The sequence below is a fragment of the Pterocles gutturalis genome, unplaced genomic scaffold (genome assembly GCF_000699245.1).
Source record: "Pterocles gutturalis isolate BGI_N339 unplaced genomic scaffold, ASM69924v1 scaffold2914, whole genome shotgun sequence".
NCBI lineage: Eukaryota > Metazoa > Chordata > Aves > Pterocliformes > Pteroclidae > Pterocles > Pterocles gutturalis.
Window position 1 is genome coordinate 186,803 of NW_010130371.1, and position 24,714 is coordinate 211,516.

The following is a 24,714-nucleotide window of genomic DNA, read 5'->3' on the forward strand; positions in this document are numbered from 1 at the left end:
ACTACATTCCAACTTTAATTTTATGCTCCTGTGGAGGATTTTGCTTAAAGTAATGTTTTAAAATAATTTATGTAAATTACCAAAGAACAGAAGCAGCAATGTAACATTTCTTGACAGGTAGTCCTATTAGCATTCTTTTAAAATGTGGATATAGAGGACAAAAACTTGGAAACACGTAAATGATAGAAGAAATGAGATTCTTATTCACAGTTACAATACTTAATGCTGGGGATAATTTGAGGAAAATGCCAAACTGAGTCCAAAGCATAAAAGTTGAGAAACTGCAAGAGAAAGAAATAGCAAATGGAAAAATACCAGGAGACAGAGAATAAGGACTTCTCAGCTTTATCCCTCCTTCTTCTACTAATCAAATGTGACCACCTGCAAGCCACTTGCAACCTGACTGGAAGCCACTGGGAAGATTCACTATGACTTATCTGGGTTTTGCCTCATACCCTTCGAGCAGCTGGCTTAGCTTGTTTTCAGTTTTGGATGCCCAGCTTTAGATAGCAATAACTTCATTTTTTTCAGGTGTCTCCCTTAACTCCAACTGACTTGCATTTCTGTTGTAGTTTTGTGGTACGTCTGAAGTATGGGCTCTCACTTGCAGAATGCAGACATTCAGAACTCAGAGGTCTTTCAGAACATCAAGCATTTAATTTTTCTTTTCTAGAAGCCCCATGATATACAAACTACTTACGGTGTGATAACATGTCTCTATCAGCTGTTATGCTATCAAGTAATATTTGCACAAATACTTGTGCACTCTCATATTTTGTAGTAGATGTGAAGTAGGCTTCACTTTTGGTGAAACAGGGGCAAAATTCATAAATTAATTTTCAATTATCAGAGTATGCACTCCAGCAGCCAAAATGAAGGAGGTGATATGCATGCTAACTTAATACTCGGGGGACATCCACATTTCGAATAAGCCTCTTGTTCACATACAGAAATTGGTATAATTACTATACATGACACAGAAAAACAGTGTAAAAGTTGAACCTCAGCAGTTAGCTACAACCTATAAAAAAACACAAGAGACGATAATCTTATGTACCTTCAGAACCAATATTACATGTGCCCTTTTTATGGTTAGTACTTTACTTCAAACACTGGCATTTTCAACAGCAACATCCATTTTACTTTTTTTTCCTAGTAAATTGACCAATCATCTTTAAAGAAAATGTCAGCTTCTCTATATAGTACCTAAAAGAAATTCTGCATAATATTTTTTAGAGACCCAGAAATACAGGTATGTGGGAGATAAAGCTAGAAAATGAGTGCACTGAGTAGAAAGAATGAATATTCCTTCAATTACCATGAGAACTACACTGGTGCGGCAGCTCACGCATAATGAAAATAAGATGCATGGTTAATATATTATTTATGTAATGAAAGTAAGTCTGCAATTAAACCATTTCATATCAGCTTCAGCAGATAAAAGAACATGATTTTTAAACAACAGAGAATCACCCCAGGAAAGGCAAATGTCAGCTGTAAATTCAGAACAGTGACAGATCTACCTGGTGGCAGGCAAAGCTCAGAAGTTACCTGGCACATCTGCGCACTTCACAGGGCAAAAGGCCAGCATTTCTAGGGGAGTACAAACAGTGTTTGCCGGCAATTAGTCTATTTGGTGTGGAGGTTCAAAGGTCTATATATCTGGCTATATTCTGGCTTGAAGCCCTGGTAGAAATAGCATTGACCTGTGTTTGGCAGAGGAGACTGATGTGCCTTCAAACCATGGAGCTGAGGTTCCCTCTTACCACCTCCAAAGCTGTCTCTGCTCACCGTGGTCCTTCCAGGTCCCTCTCCCCAACTCTGTTTATGCTTAGCCCCTCTCTTACTGGCTTGGAAGTTTATTTACCTCCTTCTGTTTATTTAGCCCCTTCTGTGAGCTTTGACAGATGCTGAACATATAATTTTGAAAGTTGAGATGCTCACTAACTCTTTGTGTCTTCCCTTTTAACATGGTTTTGTATTATTTATTGCCCTATTGTTATCTCTTTTTTTTTATTCCAGGGCTCATTACTTCAGTGTCAAATATTCCACACACTTGCAAATTCAAGTAGTGGCAGGATCAAACCATGATTTAAAAGTGATGTGCACAGATGATGTAGTATCAAGGACAAACCGTTTCATAGCTTTCACTTTTACATTAACTGTTTCCATCTGAGTATTGTCTTCAGTGACTGGCAAGGCATTCACTATTTCCAGTCATGAAGCCTCAGCCTGAATACAAATGGTTATTGATGACTACAATTATGCACAAAAATTCCTACTTTCCTGTAAGCCACAAAAGCTCACTTTCAGAAGAAATCCAACAGCGTTCACAATTTTAAACAATTCTCATTGTGTAAAGGTCAATTTATTCCCCTCTAATTTAGCTTTCAAAAGATAAGATAGTCCACGGCCCAGACACAATTGCTCATATCTAAGCTAACCGCATTGTAAAGCTTTCCCTCCCCAGATCAGTCACAACTTGAAAATAAGCAATGCTTTCTACTCTTGACCTATGATACAATCTGTATCCAACCAGATAGGATCCACTAAAGTTTGCAATGAACATTTCTTTGACATTTTCTAATCTTTGGTGGTCCAGATTCTTCGAGACAGACTTTCCCAAGCACCTGAATCCAGTACTGATCTCTCTGTATGGTTAAAAGCATTTTCCCTAGCTAACCTGATGCACTTGAGGTAACAACAGAAAATAGTTTACCACATACTTTAGATGTCAAACGGAGATTACAGCGTTCTAGCCATATTTATAGCTTGTGACTCTAGTTCTGATATAAAAGAAAGTTCTTAGCCATTCGTACAGTCACTCATGTCACTGGGACTACTTCTGTGCTTAAAATTGCACTTTCTTCTAAGTGAGGAAATATACAGCATATTCTGAATTCATCTTGGATTCCAAATAAACACTGGGAGTGTAGGATGCTTGGAGATCACAGAAGAGGATGGGGTCTGGTATGAATAATGTATTTGAATCCCAAGCCAAATGTAGCCAGCATGTTGATGGAAACAACGGAATGTATCAGAATTAATATCAGGAGACCCATCGGTCTGTGTGTTCAACAGGATCACATATCCTTGAAGTTTTGAAGAAGCATATGGAAGACAATGGGCTTTTTTTGCTGGGAATAAATGTAAAATAATTTTACAAATAGCTTTACATCTCAGCCTCCACTAGCTTCTTAGTACCCCATTTTCAAAGGATATTGCAAGAAGAGAGAATACTTCTGTAACAAAATAAATTCCAGAAACTAACAAATAATATTTTTTTTGTAGAAACCATTGGAAACATTGGATGTTCCAGAAAAAAAAAAAAAACAAACAACCAACAAAAAACAAAAACCACACAACAAAAAACAAACCGTGAGCTGCAAGCATTTTTCTATTAAAAAACCTCTAAAACTGAAAGAATTCACCTTCCTGAAACACGACTTAATAGGATGCATTAATCACACACTCTACAAAGTAAATAAGTATGATACATTTTCTACTTTGCAAAATTATCAGACTATTCTAGTAAGTTTTTTTAAAATATTGAGTTGGACAAAAACACTGATGAAATCTGTGGCTGAAAGTCATCTTCCACAACATATATGAGTATATAACAGCAAAGCTATAATGCAGGAAAATATACTGAAATGAAAATTTCCAGCATTTAAATATTGGTAGTGTTCCCTCTCTCCCCACTCTTACTTATCTTCACAGAAACTCCATTCTAACACTTTACTTAATTTTAGTAATTAATTATTTTCTGACTGAGCAATGTCTTGGACCTAATAATGCTTTACATTAACACTTACTGCTAGAAATTATAGATAACGTATTATCTAAAACTTCAGGCTCGTAGTTCTCTTTTGGCTAGCTACTGCTTGTCTAATATGAGTTGGTATTTCAGTTCGTACTTGAAGGGAAATATGACATATGCACAGCATCTATTCTAGGGTCTGCTTATGGAACCTTCAAAAGTAAAGTGCAACAAGTTGATGAGAACTGAGCCCCATTCGGATGGCAGCCTCTAAAGCAGCAGGAGCCAGACAAACGTTCAGCAAGGCTGACACCTAGTAAAAGTTTAGTGAACTGCAAAGGGAATGTGAGACAACAGCAGAGCTTCAAGAAAGGCTGTCTCACACCCAGGTTTTTAGGAGACTCTGAGAAAAACTGCTGAGAGGAAAAGCCAAGCTTCCAGCCAGACACAAGCATGTAATGGAAAATGAACCCAGCCTTTGGAAGGAAAAGGTCTAAGCACTGGTTGTTTTTTTACCTGGGGATTTGAAAATAACAGTCCTGTTTCCTTATGTTTTATTATTGCTGCATTCCCAGGAATGTTCCTTGCTAGCACTGGAATATCTAAATCCATTGCCTAGAGGAATATAGAAAAAAGGAAACAATAGTTTATTAGGATTCAGGCATTTTGAGATGTTAGTGACAACAATTTTAAAATGAGAACCAGGAACAACAAACTTCTTTCTCATCTCTCAAAGTTTGTAGCTGAAAAATACCATGTCTAAGGTGATCTCCTATATGGAACATCTCTGAAATACTTTGTTTATATTTTTAATAGTCTCTTAACGTTGAACCAGAAAGTCAATGGCTAGCTACTTCATCCTATATTGTTTTCCACCTCAAAGTATGCTGTTTGTTTCCCATTGGAAGCTCCTGATATATGCCAGGCTTGAAGAGGAGAAAATTAAAGTTCAGACCAAAGGTTGTCACTGTAAGTCCTACCGTTATTGTGCATAGATGAGAAGATTAGTTCATAGCACAAAAAGCCAGCTCTCCTCAATAAAGTCTTTGTCCCCTTGTTCCATTAAAACATGTTTTTTTCACAGATTTTTCTAGCATGTGTAGAACTGGAGAGATGTGGGCAGTTCAATAGCAGTGAAGGTGGCTGTGGAAATCACTTGGCTCCTTCTCTTCAGTTCTGATTCCTGTGGGTCATATAGAGATCTGGAAGGAGTTTTTCTTTTGACAGCATCTGTTACTATAGCCTGCCTTAGACTTTGAGCGTTCAAGGACTGCAGGGAAGTATGCAGTGATGCGGCTTGTGACTGAACAGTACCAAGGAGGGCAGAGAAAAGGTCATGCTTTCAGGAGACATTATGCTTTCAAAACACATTATCTACAAAGCTACTGGTATGGGACTCCTCAGAGACAGAATACAGCTGAAAAGGGGGGATTTGATTCCACACACATTATGGGCTGGTTGCTTGATGCATTTATTATTTGTATGTATATGTATGTGTGCATGTATGTATAGCATTTCAGGTTGCCTGCAGCATCAGGAGCAGAGACACAGCACAGCATCCATTCAACACTAGTAAACCATTTCCAAGAGACCTAATGCCTGGTAACTTTAAAAAATACGGCTTAGATTTTGAAGTAACTAGTGTGCAAACCCTGGCCACTCAACTCTCTTACTCATGCATATCTTGATCTGAAACTTTAATTACTATTGATGACTTTGAAGTCTTGAGATGCACTGACTCTAAAAACAAACTCATATTGTGCAATTATAACAGTGTCAAATAGGAGAAAGAAATTCACCACCCCAAATCTCCAGTTTCATACTGACTCCTTGTCACTTCAGAGTGAATACATTTTTAATTACTGTCATTACACTCCCTGATGGGGAGCAATTTTGCTTCAGTCTACATAGCAAGAAAACAAAACTCCAAGGAGAAAACCATGGGTTTTTTTATAGTTCGGACAAAACTGAAGACAACAATATCCAGGCTGATAATGTACAGAGTCAATTACGTTTTGAACAGTGAGGGACTGCTGTGACTTAGCAACATGTCTTAATAGCTCAAAATATCCAAGAGAAACATTGTCTAAATCACCACTGCAGATGAATTTACTCTGGTCATGGAAAGTCTATAGTCCTTCTGGCATGAACATCTGCTTTGCAGCAGTTAGCTCTAAAAATAATAATAGCCCTTAATTAAATAACCTGTTCTATACTCTAGAATGGATACTTTAGTATTAGAAATTACTGGACCAGCTGGATGTAATTCAGACAAATAGATCAATGAAGTGAACACAAACCAAAAATAAAAAAAAATGAGAAATATAAGAACTACAGATTTCTGAATTTAGCTAAGTGTCTAAAGTTGTTGAGATATGGGTGTTTTTTTTTTAAATAATAAAAAAAAAATCATTTTGGTGAGAGAAAAGACAGGTTTTGGTCATTCACAAATTATATTGTCATTTGCTCTGACTTCACTGTTAAACAAAACGAATCTGTTTTCCAAAAGCAGATTTACAAAAAAACATATGATGACAGTATCTACTTATCAGCACAGCAAAGTTCATAGAACTTCAAAGCTCACCCAGGGAATGTGAGCTATCGGGGTCCCACTCTGCTTGGCAGGTTTTGAATCTGCAGATCGAGGAAGCTGCTCTTGGCTCTATTTACCCAACTGTAGACGAACACAGGCTTCCCATAGAAGCATCAACATCTCCAAGAGAGACAGAATTTCTCATCAGCTCTTTTTCAGCCCTTTGTATCGACAGGCCTCAGTGCCCTTGTGCTCAGTCTGCCGGCTGTTGGCCTCGCTCAAACACGTTCAATGAACAGGGAATGAAGACATTGTATTTGAACTTCTGAACTGAAAGTCAAGAGCTTGACAGTGGCAGTGAAGTGTGTCAGCATTCATTGCCACCTGCCCAAGGCCGTCTCCTCACCTCTCTGTATTTCTCCTTTTAAAAACCAAAACTGTGAGAGTATTTCAGGTCTGGCTACTTTCCAAACAAGCAATTGTCCATTCAAGGGATAGAGCACAATTAAAAAAAAAAAAAAAGAAAAAGAATGAAAGAAGAAAACACACAAAACACAGCACAACCACACCAGGACTGATGGTTGGAAGTGCCACTATCCCCACAAATAGTCACCTGCAAGACAGGAGTTTGGATTCGAGCATGTCAGATGCAGTGAACAGTGGACACTGCTGTTGGGCTGCCCATTGATAGTGACCATCAGATAGGTGTGTGCACAGCCTGTGGCAGCTGGGCTGGACTGGACCTCACGGTGTGGCTGTGTAGGCTGGCACAGTATTGCTGCACTGCAGTTCAGATTGGACTGTAGTGCATATTTAAAAAAAAAGTCTCAAGATATGTTCATTCACCTCTGTTTCTGAACACTACATAGTTGATGATTCATTGAAGTTGATCACTGAGTTTATATTTCATTTTATGTAATTTCTGAAATCTAAAGGGAAAGACATTTGCTCTGTTTGTTCATAGAGTTGGAGGGCAGTAACTACATAAAAAAAACTTTCAGGTCTCAAAACACATAGGAACCAATGAATTATAGCTACTGAAAGACAGAACAGATGGCCAAATACATAAGATGAGGGGCTGCCTTTACACCAGCTCGCCTTAAACAAATGGATTGGGCTGTAAATAATTACTGCATGAAGTGGCTTAGAATTTAATTTAGATACTTAGTCTATTTTTAAGCAGCAAAAAGAATCATTTACATTGTTGAAAATATGTATAATTTACTGACCTAGGTTCCACAAATAATAGCATAAAATAACATTTCAGTCCATTGGCCATCTGTTTTGTTACATTACTCTGACTGCAAATGTATTTTAATGCTGTTTCAGAAGTATAAATTTCAGCTTTGGAAGCATGTTACACAATAAGCATTTCTAACCAGCAGTATAAGGCTTATAGAGTAAATACAGCTTTTATTTACTATTTTGTCTTCTGGATTGTCCCTTATTTTCTTTCTCCTAGCCTATGCATCTTTTTGTTGGCCTCTCTTCAATTTTACTACTCTACAACATCCCTTCATTTTTATTTTTTTTTATTTTCATAGTTTGCTATGGTTTATATTCCGAACTACTATGCCTGTACCTCACATGTTGTCTAAGACTGGATTTTGCCCTGCAGCAGAACAGTTTGGCCATCTTCCTTTTCTATAATGGTTTTTGTTTAAATTGGCTTTTTTTTTTGTAAAAGCATAAAAATCTAATGATTTTTACAACAGTTGGAATACTCTTGAGAGCACAGAAAAAGTACTCTGATGAATGGTGCTGGAATCAAAACCTTTTTCTTACCAACCATATAGAGAACTTATAAAATTTTCCAGTAGTAGTGCCTTTTTCCCCATCACAGGCCCAGGAACATGCAGAACTCCTGAGCTTTCTGAGCAAGAGATGTGTTTTAATGCTTGCTACAATGCTTGTTTCTCTTCTTCAAATGCCAAACAGAAAATAGATCAGTTACGGCAAAATCTCTGAGATACCAGTGATAAATGACAAAGTAATTAGTTATGGCTTCTAGTTCTGTCATACCTTAAGGCAGGTTGAGATAGATATGATCATATATTTATCTCATTTACCTATGATGTGTTTATCTCATACTAAAATACTGTTTACAGATTTATAACCTTGTTAAATTTTGAACTTTCAAGAGAATGAAGGTTGCATTTTCGAATTCAAGCAAGATGTTATCTCCAGCCTAGGACCAAAACATTTTAAGTTGTCTGCCTTATTAATTTAACAAGATCTTAACAGATGGCCCTTCCTCCTGCTGGCCATCTCAAGCAGGGACTTGACTTTATTAGATTGACACTTCCTCCGAGAGAGATATTTTTATAGTAGGATGTTTTATATGTCATCAAATCCCACTGTACAACTGTCTAGTAAACAGACATAAAATACTAAAAACCTTATAACTTTAGAAGAAGAATTCAAACTGGTCTGAGGTACTATAAAGCTTCAGGTGGTTTCTCAAGAGATAACTAAAAATCTAATTCTGCTTGTAGAAAATCCTGACTCAGCTGGGACCGGAGCTGTTGTCGCACAACACCTGTGCCATGGCTATTGGACCTTCCTTCCTATAATGCAGGATTTCAGATTGCACCTGTAATTGGTAACTCATCTGCCTGTAACCAATATCCACCTGAACTAGCATGCTCAGGTTTCTGAAAGCATGACAGCTCTTTTTATCCCTGTTACGTGACTTCCATGATAAACTCCAAGTTACGAGCTCTCAGTTCAGGCTGTCCTTCCTCCACTATTCAACAACGAGGCCATATAGGACTGAGGCTGGTGGAAAGAAGTGGGTTACACCTATGGTTAGAGGTTCTCCAAGAGGAAATATTCCACTTCAGAATATTGGAAATTGCATTTTGTCTTCAACACATGATTATACGTGAACACAAACCAAGCCTGACTATTAGGTTTGACATTATCCCACCAATGTAATAACAGAAGATAAAGAAGTGTGGAAGAAAAGCTTTCTGAAAATGCAACATGTGATTACTCAATAGAAACAGAAATAGGAGCTTCATTAATACAAACGATTCATATGATTTTATGATTCTATGAAATCATGTAATAGTTTCTGTTATCTTCAGAGATCATCACGAACCAGCATTCATCAATCACAAAAAAAAATAAAAAACGGAACAGTAAAATTGTCTGTCCAAAGAACTTCTACTTTAAGTAAATTTATTTTTTTCCTAGAAAGCATTTGATACCAAGCAGCATCCTACATTGACAGGTATGAAATAAACCTGGTTATTACTTTGCAATACTGATGGGAAAAAAATTAATTGAGCATGTCATTCATTCATTAATAACTTCAGAATTAAATAACCAAATACAGCTTTTAGATTGCTTTTTGAAAGGATGTAAAAATAAATGAAAGTCTATTCTAGCAACATTATAAGGAAGTGAATGTTTAATCAAGAACACTGACAACCCCAGTAAATCAGAATGATTCTTATATTGCAGGTCTGTATTGTTAATTTAACAGGACTGATAAAATTACATTCTGTCCTTTAAAAATAAATAGACAAAGCATAAAAAAAAGTGAGTTCAAGGGAAGAAAACCTTAATTACTAACACTTGCAAAAATAAATATTTTAGTTTGGTCTTCACTAGCTTTGAAACATGGCCATAAAATGTTGACATACATTTCCAGTGATAAAAGGTGATTTCAGATCCGCTGTAACCTCACTGAAAAACCTTACCACTAAGATGCAATTACCTCCAGAATTGCAGCAGACATCCCTTCTGAAATGGAGCTGTTCACCACAGCAAAGCACCTTTTCATAGCAGCGTGAAGATCATCTTGTGTCATCTCCTGTAATAAATGTACTCCGGGTGCCCTAGAAATAAAATGCACACAAAGAGGACACCGCCTAAGAACGTGCTCTAACAATTCCTCCTAAAACTTAGGGCAATGATGGGAAGTGGCAAGAGCAATTCAGGCATGGTTCCGATGTTAACAACCGCGTGCCCATGGGCAAGCCACTCTACTGTGGTTTGGTTAGCTTTCTATCTATAAATGCATGTATAAACTCAATGCAGTATACATTGCTATCTGCCACTTTGCTGTCTGTTGTTCCAGTGTTTTATAGTTGATCACTTAACACCATTTTCTGTTAACCACAGCCAGTCTCATAAATGAAGGAGCTGAGTTTGTTCATTAGGGGTGCAATTTACCCTTATAGAATTTGTGTACTATAAGGAGGATGCATGCAGAGATTTATGAAAGACACACTGCTTAAGTATTTAGGGAAATGGAGCACGATCATGAGAATGGTCAATGGCAGGGGATGCTGACTTTTGAGATGCTGGCTTTTGGAGATGGAATGTGGTTCTGAAGGATCTCTTCTGCTTCCTCTTTCACTATAAGCACTCTTCTGTTCTGAATTGTTACATTTCTACTGTCCTCATCTTCCTCAGATTAATCAAGGTCAATTGAATCAAGGGTGAAGAGTGGAAAAATAGGGTAAGTAGGTGTTCAGTCTCAGATGAAGTGAATGAGATCTTTAAGAATTGTGATCATTTTTGAAAAGCCAGCATTTCCTCTGCTTGATGAGGCTGCTCCTGCCTCTTTAACCTCAATATGAGATCACTAAGCCAGACGGAAACACAAGTGCATTTGACATTAAGACCAGCTCCCTGTCAGGCAGACTCCGTTAAACATTGCTTTTCTCATTGCATAGTAATATCCAGCTTCTGTAGTAAATAACTATATTAACTGGAGTTTAAATACATGATTGCAGGAGTCATGTTTCCCATGATTAACCTGATAGAAAACAAAAAATGTTATCTTTTGCTCCAAAAATGGAATTGAAAATCACGTATTTTATGGAGATTTTGTTATCAGGCATTATCAATCAGAGATAACATGGCTGTTCTGTTCAAGTCAGAAGATTCTAGGTTCTGCTGACACAAACAAAAAAATCTCATTTCTCTAACGTATATATATCCTTTAATCAGGAAGCATATAAACTATGGACAGAAAAAAAGCTATACAGGGCTACCTTGTTCATCTACCCACCAACAGCAAGCATGCAAAATGTTGTAGAAGCCAGGATGAAAGAAAGAATTAAAAGACCCAAAAGAATAAAAAATCTAAATCACAATCAGATGTGATTTAACACAAAACATGAAGAGATCTACTGGTTATTCTAAAATTCAAAATGTGTAGAATAGCTAGTCTGAGAATGTTATATGCCAAATAATCAGAACACATTTGTTAGTCATGTAGCCAGTTGTGCGTCTATCTTCATTTGTATATACAAAAGAGCATTTACGCACATGATTTAAAAGGGTAATCAACCCACTGCCTTCACCTGGAGCAGAAAGAAGGCTTAACATTAACTTCTTACCTTTTAACTTTTTCCTTAACTTCACTTGTAAAAAGTGGATCGACCTAGAAAGGAACACACACGGAGATATGCACTGCTTTAGCACTAGAGCATAAGTTTGAAATACCCAGAAAAGTAAATTTTAGCACATTTTTTACTAAAATATTTAAATGCATGAATGTGCTGAGCTTTAAAATCATACCACAGATCTGTAACTTGGTGGTTACATCTGACTCTTCAGCCAAACGCGTGTGATCGGCACTCAGAACACCCAGCTGTGGGGCGAGTGCACAGTACGGCAGAGCGTGAATTGACCACTCCACTCGAAACCTTTACGTGACTCCTCCAGTGCAGCACAGCACCTACTGTCAGAAGGGGAGGTTCCACTTCTCCCCTGACATCCCTCTGGCTGCAGGTTCTAATTAAAGCTAGATCTATTTAACGTGAATGACTGGTTTTGGATTGCTCTGCTAAGGTTAACATGACTCAAGTGACCGATTTGACAACTTACTGTCCAAGTGAGGGACAATGCGCTGATGTACCAAGCAATTGTCTGTCCCTTGATGTATGGAGTAAGCCATGGGAGGAAGGAAAGGAACTTTTCAGGCTTTAGTTAACACAGGAAGCAATCCGCATGTAAACTGAGACAGTCAGACGGATGTTATGCACTGATGGAAACATTTGTTTGAAAACTAATAAACAAAATTCTAAAATATAGTCTAACGTGAAGCCATAGTAGAGTTATTAAAAATTTGTCCAAGTTGGGCAATTAACTCCAGCAGGTTTATTTACAAAGCTTAACTATGTCTGCTATTCTCATTTAACATGATTAAAAGAAATAAACAGAACTCAGAAATCCTTAACTAAACATGAAGAACAGAATTGGACTTTTTTTATTAAGGCTGATTGCCTGTATTAGATTAATTTATGATAGCTTGCACAGCATGCAGCAGTTGTAAGTACTGACAATAACGTGGCTTATTTTTTTTAATGCACGTTAATATTTTGTTTTGGGGTTTTTCTTCACATTATGAGCTAGGGAACACTCAAGCATTTCAGAAAACTCTAATGGAAAAAAAAGTCAGAGTTTATTTTATAGCTATGATTGTGTACTTTGAGCACAAGATTAACTATTTCATGAAAACAGGGCTTCATATATTAAAAGATTCAAGCAAATCACTCTTGCACTACGGAATGAATTCCTACTGAATGCAAGAAATAAAAGGCTCACATAGCTGTTTAAGAAAGTATTTTTGGTAACAGCAGTAGGGAAAACTGAGTGCCCCTTCCTGAAGGGATACCTGATACTGGTATCTGTATGATACAGACCCATACACTGAACCAGTATGCCATGTCACAGGTTCCTTGGATATTTCATACTGAACTTCACAATTGCTATTTCTATATAAATATCTTCTCAGCTTTTTCCCCAAAGTACTATTTTGATCCTGAGCTGATCTCATGAGGAACCATACTCCATTTCCATTAAAACCAACAGAGTACCTGCCAGTGTGATTTAATGAGCAGTGGGATATGGTCTTTTGCTCTTCTACCTTTAGAAGGATGAGAAAAACCACAACCTATGACTCATAGAATTTATAAGATATTAATTTCTATTCCATCTACTTGTGTGGAAGCAAAGAAATTGTCATTTGCCTCATAAGCAGAACGATCCTTTAGGCTGTATTCTTCTATTGGTACATATTCCAATAAGACTTGGCCTGAATATGAGAATTCAGTTAAAATATTACTTTCAGGATGGGTGTAGAATCACTTAGAGAAGTGATCCCCCTGAGCTACATTTAGGAACTTGAGGGGGCACAGTTATCTAACCACAGGCTCAATATAACAGAAATTGGATACAACATAAGCTGCTCAGTACGTTGGAAATGCATTTAAAAGATGTGAACGCTTCCAAAGCCAACTGACTATGGCAGCATGCCTAGGAACTTAGCACAGTCTCAGAAAAAGCTTCTGAAAATAAAAGAATGTTAGTGCCACCCAAAATGTTTCCATGATCCAGTTCTTCTACAGGTAGAGTATTTGTTGCCACATTTTATTTTGTTATCTATCAACACAGCAGGCAGGTATTGGTAGGTATTGGTTACCTATCATCTTTTGTTAAAAAAATCATCCATCCAGAGGAAGAGCCTCCAGAGAGCTGTGAATTTCATCAATTTGGCAGAGATCAGAGGAAAGCAGCTCGTGTTGTATGAATAGTTTCTATGGGAACAGATGAGATAAGATGACACATGGCAAGGGGAGTGGGCACATAGCAAGAAACCACACCTAACCGGACCGGAGATGCGATTAAGGAAGTTCTATTCTGCTGACAGGCAAAGAAACATCTGAGACACATTTGACAGCACAGAAAGTCACAGATCAAATGCTGCATGAAGAGAAAGGTGCCGGTTAAGCAAAGGGCCTACCATGATCAAAACCTAGGAAATCTTTCATAAACACACTATATCAAATTGCTGTCATAAAAAAATTAACTCTGACAGAAGCAATGGTCCAGAAACATCTTCATTATAAAGCTGGGACTACTGTGGTCCTCTGGACTTTGAAGGGAAAAACAGGGCTTGGTACATCTGAAGTTCTGTCAGAATATCACCCAGAGTGCTAAAGAGTGAAAAGCATGTTCAATACGGATAGGAAGAATTTGCTCAATTGCTCAGATTTGACAGTATCACCACGAAAGGAATCAGCTCCATTCAGAGCAGCAGGTGACTCCACATTACAATTTTTATCTGATCGATTGTTGAATAGGTTCAGCAAGACCAAGTCCACTACAACTGAAAACACAACTGCTGTCTGCAGTGCAACACAATCTGCCTGCAGCAAATGTACCAGATATACTAAATGCTTAAGGAAATTCAATGTCTTCTGGTTTAATATGTAGCTTTACTACTGTAATTTAGGACAATTAACAACTTGTAAAAAATATAGTTTTAATTCAGCTGAAACAATTTGGCAACCAAGACCTAAATTCACAAAACTTCAGGTCTAAAACAAAAATATAAAACCTTTTAAAGAAATATTGGAACAGCTCATTTCACCATTTCTAACAAAAGTTTAATTTTCAGGGAGTTTTTCTTGAAGAAGCAGCAAACAAAGGGTTAGAAGAGTTGTCAGCTTAATAGTAGCAGTAGCGTTTACCTTTTAAAAATCTCTCCGTGAGTAGGACACTAATTGAGGATGTACCTGGTAGAATTTCATATTCCTCAGCAGGCTGAAGAATTTGAAATTGTATCTTTGTCTCCTATCTGATTTTCCTAATCATTGTGCTCTAGGATATTCCGGAGCACGTTATTAGACTTCCTGTAGTTGCTTAGTTTAGCTGTGTCAACAGCTGTTTCATTTTAGAACTAGCCCAGAAAATATCCAGTAGGTAACAGCCATCCATTCGAGAGAGATGAGCTCCATGACCCAACAGGACCCCCGTCTGTGGAGGCAGATATTCAACTAAAACTATCACAATAGGCATGGAAGGAAGTAGAACAGACGAAAAATAGCTGTCAATGAAAAACAGTATCATTACAAACACAGCAATATTCCATACTGTCTACAAGAAGGGGTTAGAATTACATAGAGAGCACAAAGTGGGCTTCAAGAGGTTACCCAACAGCTGGACACAAGGTTTGTGGCCTTATATAGAGATCTGCTGAAAATTAGCTATTGTTTCTGATTTCATTACAGAAATGAACAAAAGGAAAACTGGAAGAGGAGATAAATGCCCAAAATTTTACACTATATGGGACCCAATCCTGCAACATTACTTAGGTTGCACCATTTGAGACAATCATGCGTGGCAAAGGCAAGGAAGAGGTTATAATCTTGTGGAACCAAAGCAGAAAAGAGTGTGTGGGCCTTTGTTCTTTATAGTCTTAATTAACATAATGGGTGGGTTTTTAATATTCACAATAAACATGACTTGCTTCAAAGATAATGGCACTGATTTTCTTAAGATTTTGTAGTTTGAAAAGTAAGAATAAGAAAAGGAAGAGCTAAATATCAATAGAGCTGAGATTTCTTTTCATCCTTTAGCAATATTTCAGTTCTATGGGGAAATATGTTTTTAAATGTTTTAAGGAGGTTCAGTCCTTGATCCCGCCTATGTCCTGACACAGGGTTATTTCTGGTAGCTTACTGTAGAGATGTTAGCTTATGAAAAAGTGAAGCAAATTTAAAAAGACGACTAAAATGTTTAAAATCCTCACTGGAGGCAGCAAGTGCATCTTTTGATTCTAAAGCACAGCTTGATTACACCTGCTCTAGATCTGCCTTCCACACCAGTTCACTTCCAAATCATTTTGTGTGCTAGCGTGGAAAAAAAAGCAGATAAAATAAAAATGTAAAAACAGCTTTTACAACTAAAATCCTGTGCCCTAAAATTTACAAAGAACAAAACTGAATGAGAAAATAGGAAAATGGTTCTTATTTGCCCATTCAGATTTTATCTATTTTTCTTCTAAAACAGATTGCCTGCAAGTTTTCAGGCTCGTGTGAAGATGAATCATAGATGAGACTTACAGAGGGACACAAATACATTACGCAGATGAAACAGTGAAGCTTTTTTTTTTTTCTTGGCTAGCACTTCTACTAAAATACGTGCAATTCATTTGGAAGGAACGATACCAACTCTAAGCTTAATCTGAGGTGCACACATATAAGAACAACTCCGTTTCTGATTTTATTTCTTTTATTCAATGCCACCTTCCCTCTCAGATATCTGGATTGCAGGTTTTAGTGAACTCAGATTCTAAATGTGAAACAGACTTCACCAATTTTATTTGTCAGACCAAGCTCTGTCCTTGCTGTCTGGTGTCAGACAGAAACCTAACATCATTTTGCACCTGCTGACAACTGTTAATTGTGTACAAATTGAGCCAACCAGAAATGGCATCAAAATCTAAATGGAACCAACCAAAGACACAATCCTCCACGTGAACAAAAGATGTAAGAACAGGGATAATGAGCATCTGATATAAATTTCACAGTATTAAAAATCCTCATTAACAATACCTGCTAAAAAAAAATTCTTCTAGGAGTCAACTGTTGCCTTTCAAAATATTTGTTAGGCTTATTTATAAATAATTCATATTGAAATAGGCATTTCTAATATCTTATTTCCAAGAGTTCACATTTTTAGTACTTTCTGATTCTCTAAAAAATTTTGTACTATCCCACAGGTATAAAAACAGAAGCCAATATCAGAATCTAAATATTTTGATACTTTTTCTCTTCAAAAGTTGTTTCTGTAGTCAAATGAAACACTGAATGTTTTATTATAAGAGACCATAATAGATTAGTATCATTATCAAGTCACGTGCTTAAGCTAGACATAAAATTACACTCATCCAGCTGCAAGTGCCCTTTATAAAACCAGACCAAGCCTCCTAAAAAAACAAAACCCAACAAAACAGTATATGCAAAAGAAACCTACAGCTGCTGTAAACTTTTTGAGTGCTGTTGATAAGAGTTTGCGTTAATAAAAACCTACCTGAATAGACTTGGGCTATCTCAGCACATATCCTCTTAGAAAAACCCTTTTAGCTGCTTTGCCTTTTGCAATGCAAAGTGGAGCCCACGCTGAGTGAGGAGGCCTTTTAGCTGATGGCAGAACTCTGAACTTTGGAAGTCAGAGCACTGGAATCGCTCCCACTTCAGCAGTCCAGACCTGTTGTGAACAGCCTTTACAACTGCCAGGTTTGTACCTTCTTATCTCTGTAACAGCTAGAAGTCCTCTGATATAGGTTCAGTTTGGAAAGAATTATTGTGATATCTCAGATGTGAATAAACAGAAGTATTTATGAATAAACATAGAAATATTCTAAATAAAATAAAAATTACAACACCGACTTACTGCAGGTCCAATTATGCCCAGATGGACACTGGGATCCTTTCTGTGCCAATCTAAAACAGAAGAGGAACATATTTTTTTATTAATAAAAATTATTAATTTTTAATTTAATTCAATTTTTTCTCTGAAATCAATGTAAATAGCTGCATGAATAAAGAAGAATTAGGCAAATATTGTATTGTACTACTTAAAAGACTGAATGTGTACCAGATTTCACGCTCAGTCCCCACATTACTCCTCAGAATTCAAACGATTAGCATATCTGAAAGTTAGTATTTAGCATTTCTGCTTCATGCACTCTCTTATGATTCAAGGGTTATTTAACTAAGCTCAGATATTAATTTTGAATCATCTCAAGAGAACAATGCTCTGTATAATACAGTGACTGGCCACTAAGACAAAATTATTTGCATTTTTTCCTGTGCAAAGGAACGTGTGGAATCAACTGCAACCATTACAATTTATACTCAGTTATATGCACAAGGGAAATCTGCTGCTCTTTCAGTACCGGAATAGAACAAAACCAGTTGCTTGACTTTAATAAACTACATTTGTTATTGTGCATCACAAGGTGGTAAAGGCTTATACAAGTAAGCTGAATAGTGGAGGCCAAATTTCCAGCTTGGAATCCCTGAACCTTTTACAGACACAAACAGAACCTGGCAAAACATTCACCTCCATGACCATGAGAAAACATCAGCCTAGTTTCCAGTGTTGAGCCATAACGATGGGTGGTAAAATTTCCTTGTAATGTCAATGACATTAATTAGCACACATGCAAATCAGTGTAACAGCCAGGGGACTAAGATAAAAAAGTGATTTTGAAGTAGGTGAACTCTTCTTTTGTCTTCCATTAATATTGTATGTAACAGCAAAAGAGTTTTCCCAGCAAGTAAATCATCAAATACTGCTTTGATTTTAATGCTCTGTTATTCCCAGCAGGCTGGAAAAGATGCAGTACAGAAATTATGTGTTGAACAGATCAATGACTACGCGAGCATTTATTTTTTTTAAATGTAAATATATTATGAAGTTTTCTGCAACGAATAAAACAGCTTATGCCAAACTTATTAACAGAAATGCATCTAAATCCAGGGACAAAACAAGGATATTCAAATAGCTGGTACCTACCTGAAAATACATCTACTAAATACAGAGGGTCTTTGACTCTTCGAAGTCCGCATATCAAAAGAAACACATGTAAACTGTCTGTATCTGTAGGAATATCTGTAACAAATAAAGTCTGAATGCAGATAAAAAAGCTGAACTCTCCAAATTGTTTCATGAATGAGTACATACAGTGGTACAAGTAATAGGGTGGATTCTGAAAAATCCTCATTATTGTTCCCTCTGTTTCTTGCTCTTGCATCAATCCTCAAATCAACTGAGTGGAGAAGTTAAATCACGCGCATCATTTTATAGGGCACAGGAGTTTATTTCCAGAGGCAGTGAATGTGCAGGATTTGGAGAAAAATCCAGTGGCTGGTATTCTTGAACACTAGAACCCAGCTTTGCCTGACTAGGCAACTATACAAATCAGTGTTTTTCAGTATTTCAATCCATAAGAAGAATAAATTTGCATCCATATAATAACTCAACACCTGCTTCAAGGATATTGTGAGTTTTAGTTAATCAATGGCCGCAGGGATTACAGCTCTTGATCCAACACTTTTTGTTATAAAAGATCAGGTAAATGTCCCACAGTTACCTATCCTTAACATGCCAGCACTGCTACAGAATAGTTAACTAGGAGTTAAATTATTGCAAAGCATTTATTTTAACCTTATTGCTAAGAAAATCAAAGGAAAAATAATTCAGGAAAAAATCTCAACATGGGAGTTTTTAACCTTGATAATCTCTCTGGGAAATACACGGCAACAACCCATGAAAAATAATTTTGTAGGTTATATTAGAAGAAGATCCGATGTATGATACTGCAGTTGCCATTGGCTCTATGACAGTACAATTAATTTAGAACATTCTTCTGGAGAAGGGTCACTATGTGATGAGCTTTGGTAAAATGTGTTTGTGATAAAAGAACATAGCTCACAAATTGCTGAATGAACACACATAGCAACAATATAGTTTAATAAACATTGGAGGGGTTGAAATGTTCATATTTGATTTACTGTCCTGAACAAATCAGTTTGCTGTCCTTCAGTTCACCTGTTTATTGAGCTTGTGGCAAGGATGGATGACAGGTATTATCTAACACGGGGCAGTTCATCAAGGAGTTCTGCTGCTGCTGAACACCGCAGAGCTCCCTTCTCTGGGGCATCCTCCTCCTCCCTTTCCCATCCACTCTCCACCAGCTGCAGGAACCACTCAGCTGGTTATACAGCATCATTGCATTGCTGCAATTTGCAATTTAAGATCACCCACACTTGGGCCCAACCTATGTTTCCTCAAGGTGTTGTATAACTGCAGGGTCTGCTCCAGGATCTAGAAGAAATATGCCAGGACTATCGCCGCTCATGTGAAGGAATTGGATTAACATGAGCTCTGCATCAAACCTCTATTTTGTGGGAGGGGGAGAATCAAAAGAGCAGCGACTCACGACATACTTAAGTGCTACTGCTTTTAAAATTAAAATCCAGTTCAGGGACTTCTAAATGCTCCCTGTCACAGGGTCCATTACTGAGTCTGTTTCACTTAACTCAGACAGCTTGAGTTGCCAAGAGTGGTTGTAGCAGACACAGTAAATAATATTTTACTGGTTACTGGACCAAGAAATAATTTGTAATTTATAATGTACAAACATTTGGATTGAAAAAGCCATTCGTCTGGTGCAATGGGCCATTAATACTGTTTGTTTTTAAAGACACACAGCAGTGATTTCAATTCATGACATAAACTCAGACAAAACAAATTACTAGAAAGTGTCAGCAAAATTCAGATTGCATTTGAGCTATCCATATGGCACAAATATTAATTTTAAATTATTAACTCCCACCTATCAATGCTCAGCTCTGTCTGTTTTGGAATAGACTTAAAGTTAGCGCTGAAAGCTCAGACAGCAGTGAGAAGCCAGGTCTTCTTGTTCTCACATAGTGACTACAGACTTAGTGCACTCTCGATGTGACAGTACCCTAATCAACGTTAACTAGCCTTGAAATAACTGCCTCTCTTTCTCTCTTAACATCTTTTTGTTGCTATCCTATCGCTTTCAGTCTTTTCATTTTATTGGAAGAGGGTTTAAAGTGCTCTGCCAAAGAAAAGCCCGAAGAGACCGATTCCGTGCAGTCCCGCCTGCCATCCTGCTCCCTGTACGAAAACCTGAACCCGAAAGAGAAACAGGAAACTGGTCCCACAGACAGTAACTGTACTTTGTAATTTGGATTCTGCCATTCCGTTCCTGTGGCATTTAAAGGTACTTCTCCCAAGAATCTCATCAATAACAGTCCAATTATTTCACAAGTGAAATTACCCAAAATAACATTTATTAATGAAAATAGCCCACTCGTTTGACCTTTAATGTTTTGAAAAGACATTCACAACCTTGAATGCAGACTATCCTCTTCATGCAACTTTACAAAGCTCTACTTGTCTATCATGAGATTTTATGCACTTTTCTCTGAAAAAGCAAATATTGGGTACACTGGACTGGATCCTACACAGCATTTCTAAAAACTGTACTAGAAAAACTAGTCAAACAAGGATTTGCCTCTGCCATTCAATTTAGTGAAGTGAGAATGAGTAGTTTTATTTTACTGTCTGCTGTAGATCTTAGTCATCACCTAATTCATTTTTACAGGCAGACTTTCCCCAGTCAATCCACTTAGAAGCATATTAAGACATTACTGAGCAGATTGCATTACCAGCACATCACTGCCACTGTTTAGCGCTGGGAGTTTACTCATTCTCTGCCTACTTAAGATCAGACTTCAGCAGCACTTGTGTATCTCGTTAGCTTTCTGCTTATTCACTGAAAATGGTTAAATTCACACATCAAGATGATGCCTGCATCAGTGTTTTCCCATCTGTTGCTTTCTCAAACCTTGCTAACACCCCAGCTGCGGAAAAAAAAAAAAATATTAAAAAGATAGCCATTTGTACAAGAAAACAATCATTGTAGGACGCTTTGTCCTCACAAGTACACTGAAAAGGGAAACACATTAAGAGAATAACAGCAACAGATTCCTTGCCAGCTATACCCACCTTACCAGCTATAGCCATCACCTGGGTGAAAACTGATACTTGAAAGAAAATATTTTTCTTTTTCCTTGAGCTTAAACAAGACTTAAGAGTATGTGATTTTTTTGCTATCATTCGGCCTTTCCCAGATAGGCTACTTAACCTGTAAGAAAATACTACCGCCTTGTGTGAGTCAGTTCTGAAATGGAAATACATCAATATGCCACCATCAACTGATCTGCTCTTTTGATACATTCACTGTGTCACTACCTTGTTTGAATGACACACAAACACCCAAATAACAAAAAAAAAAAAATGCTTGCGTCAATTTCTCCCCAATTCCATTAGTGCTACAAAAGATTTGAAAGAGCACACTGTGCTTCATTATCCCTTAGCTCATGCACCCTTCTGTTTGCTTCACAAAGAAAATACAAAATGGAAAGGTTTGTACATAATCACTGGCAATAAAAAAAAAGACTGCATGGTACATGTTTTCCAACCATCCTTCAGAATCACTGTACACTAAATGCAAGTCAAGTCTTGCCACTGTAATCAACATCTCCTACAGTGTCAAAAATAATTGTTTAATGTCAGTAAGAGATGCTCCTTCAAATATGCATTGTCGGTATTTGTCTATGGCTGTAGTTTGATTTGTTACATTGGCTTTATCTGTAAAAAGCAGTTGCACATTGGCCACAGCCAGTCTTGAGCCTGCTTAGCAGGATGTGAGAGGTCAAAACAAGAACAGTGATTGATAGGATTCTGAAAACTCATTCCTCTCATCAGCTTGACGGTATGCTGTCCTGATATGCCACCCAGGATCCTGGGGATGGTAACAAATAACTGCAGGTGAGCTGAAAAGAGACAGACACAGTGTAAGATTAAGACTGACATGGAACTCCCGCAGTCGGGCAATGCCTTTGCCATGATGTGGTGTTATGCTGCTCAAAACTGAAATACAGCACTGTAGCACTGGCACTTAAATTTCAGAGTGGAATGGCATGATCAAAAGGGTGTCCACTGCTGTGCCAGTGTGTTCGTTGGCAGTATTGGAACCTGGCACAAAATATATTGGCTAATAGATGAAATGGCATTAGTAGTCAGGATTCATGTGTTCCTGCTGGCTGTGGTTCTGAGTCACCGTGGGTCCTAGAGAAAGTTTGTCAAATCTGGACTTATCCACCCAGACTTAGCCGTTCATCTGCAAGCAGGTTTAATAATTGCTTGACATGAAGCAATGGCACTGGGTTTAACTTTCGGTAAACTGTTTTGAGGCCTTCAGTTGCAGGACAGAATGAGAGGATGGAGTGTATGAAAAGTGGAAAACATCTTCATAATGCAACACTGGAAATAAGCAGTTTATTGTTTGAGATTTCACTGGCTCCTAGTTTGTTTCTTATCTGAAACTAACTGGTTGTCACATCAAGTATTTTGCTATTATGACACGCTATGATAGTTTACACTTTGGCCTTTATAAAAATATATACTTAGATGCCAGGACAGCAAAACACAAGCACAGACAGCTAACACCAAAGCCTCAATCTGAAGCATTAGTAAGGACATTGTTTTTCTAAGAAAGGCAAGAATAAGTAGAAGTGTTATCCAAACAGATTTTGAAAGAGCAGATTAATTTAACTCCATCCCTCCAGGTACTACAAGGAAAAAAAATGTAGTAATCATAGATGTACAGTAAAAATAAATATATTACTGCAAATCTTTAATCTTACTGAAAAGCTGCAGGCCTCTCAGTGAATGAGTAATATCAAGCATTAGCTTGCTGAGAGGTAAAGGAGCACTTTAAAAACAGCTTAAGTGAGCAATTTTCTCACCATTTGCTCAAATAAAGAAAATAAAAATAGTTTTCTTATTTAAAAGTCTTTACTGTGCTTTTATCAGTTGTTTTTGAAATCCCTAGTGAGGAGAAAAATATAAAAGAGAACAATGTGATTTTTTATCCAAAGTTGTTATTTTGGACCTGAACTAACAACCTCCTAAAGCCAAAGTTCTTAAAATTTGTTCATTCCTTTACTGCTTAAAGTCCAATTTGTACTAGAGGTTAAGTATATTTTACGGAGCATACCAATTTTGAATTTACAGGTTATAATTTAGGAAACAAAGGTTGCCCAGTACCATAAAAAAATCCAGTCAGCAGTCAAAACTTTTCTTATTAATATTAGGTCAAGGATGATCAAAGATTTTAAGATTAATTTTCCAGGCCCTGAGTTTAAGCTCACTGTTGTGTTCTATGGACCTTCAGAGAACAATACCAAGTCCATATTATTTGGGCTTCGTCATCCATTTTTGTTTTTCTTCAGAAACAAAATCTATGATGAGACGGTGAGGGTGAATAACCTTTCTCATTTTCCTTTCTGTTCTCTTTGAACCACAGCAGGTCTTCTACACCTCTTGAAAATTTTTCATCTATCCATCTCCTATGCATCTGAAAGTATTAACTGATAACCTAGAGAAGGAAATCCACAGGTTTATTGCTGAGATTTCAGTCTCTAAAATGGTAGTTTTATTTTCTTGAATTTGAAACATAGTTCATTTGTCCACCTCTCGCATGTATTTTTTATATCCTAAAACTTTCAATTCGTAGTTAGTCTTTAGATTCATCTCCCTACACACAGTGAAAACACCACACATTAGCTCTTTTTAGTCTCTTGGCACCAAGAGTTTGACTTTATGTCTCTTTCACAAGCCAACTGTTAAAAACAAGCTGCTCAGACCATCCAAGCTTTTCAGCTTGTTTGACGTGGCGGTGTCCTGCTGCAGTCCAGCTTCAAGTTGCTGTCTTATTTTATCCTGTCTCTGAAGTTTTTTTAATTGAAGTCACTGATGACACAGAACTTTGACAATTATTAGCCCAATTAGGTCTCATTCCAGCAACATACTTAACCACCTGTGGGTCTCAAACATTTATTAATGTTTTACAAAGTTGAGCTTTTATTTTACAAAGCAATTTGTTTCTTAGAAGTTAAGGGGAAGTGGAGGTAAGAACTATATCCAACGTGTTCATACTGCTGTTCACACTCAGTAGTGAATGATTGCTAGAGTTCCTGATATGTTTGTGAAGACAACAGAAGTT

General features: G+C 37.3%; 1 protein-coding gene across 1 annotated transcript in view; it reads right to left on the bottom strand.

Annotated features, from left to right (window-relative positions):
• Nucleotides 1-24,714, bottom strand: part of GLT1D1 (glycosyltransferase 1 domain containing 1) — a gene marked incomplete at its 5' end in the record, with an annotated part of 44,249 nt that overhangs the window by 2,370 nt on the left and 17,165 nt on the right. The window contains 5 exons of the mRNA XM_010080193.1: nucleotides 4,277-4,375; nucleotides 10,018-10,138; nucleotides 11,651-11,694; nucleotides 17,496-17,545; nucleotides 18,624-18,719. Coding sequence (XP_010078495.1) covers nucleotides 4,277-4,375; nucleotides 10,018-10,138; nucleotides 11,651-11,694; nucleotides 17,496-17,545; nucleotides 18,624-18,719 — 410 coding nt within the window. The remainder of the gene's footprint in view (nucleotides 1-4,276; nucleotides 4,376-10,017; nucleotides 10,139-11,650; nucleotides 11,695-17,495; nucleotides 17,546-18,623; nucleotides 18,720-24,714) is intronic.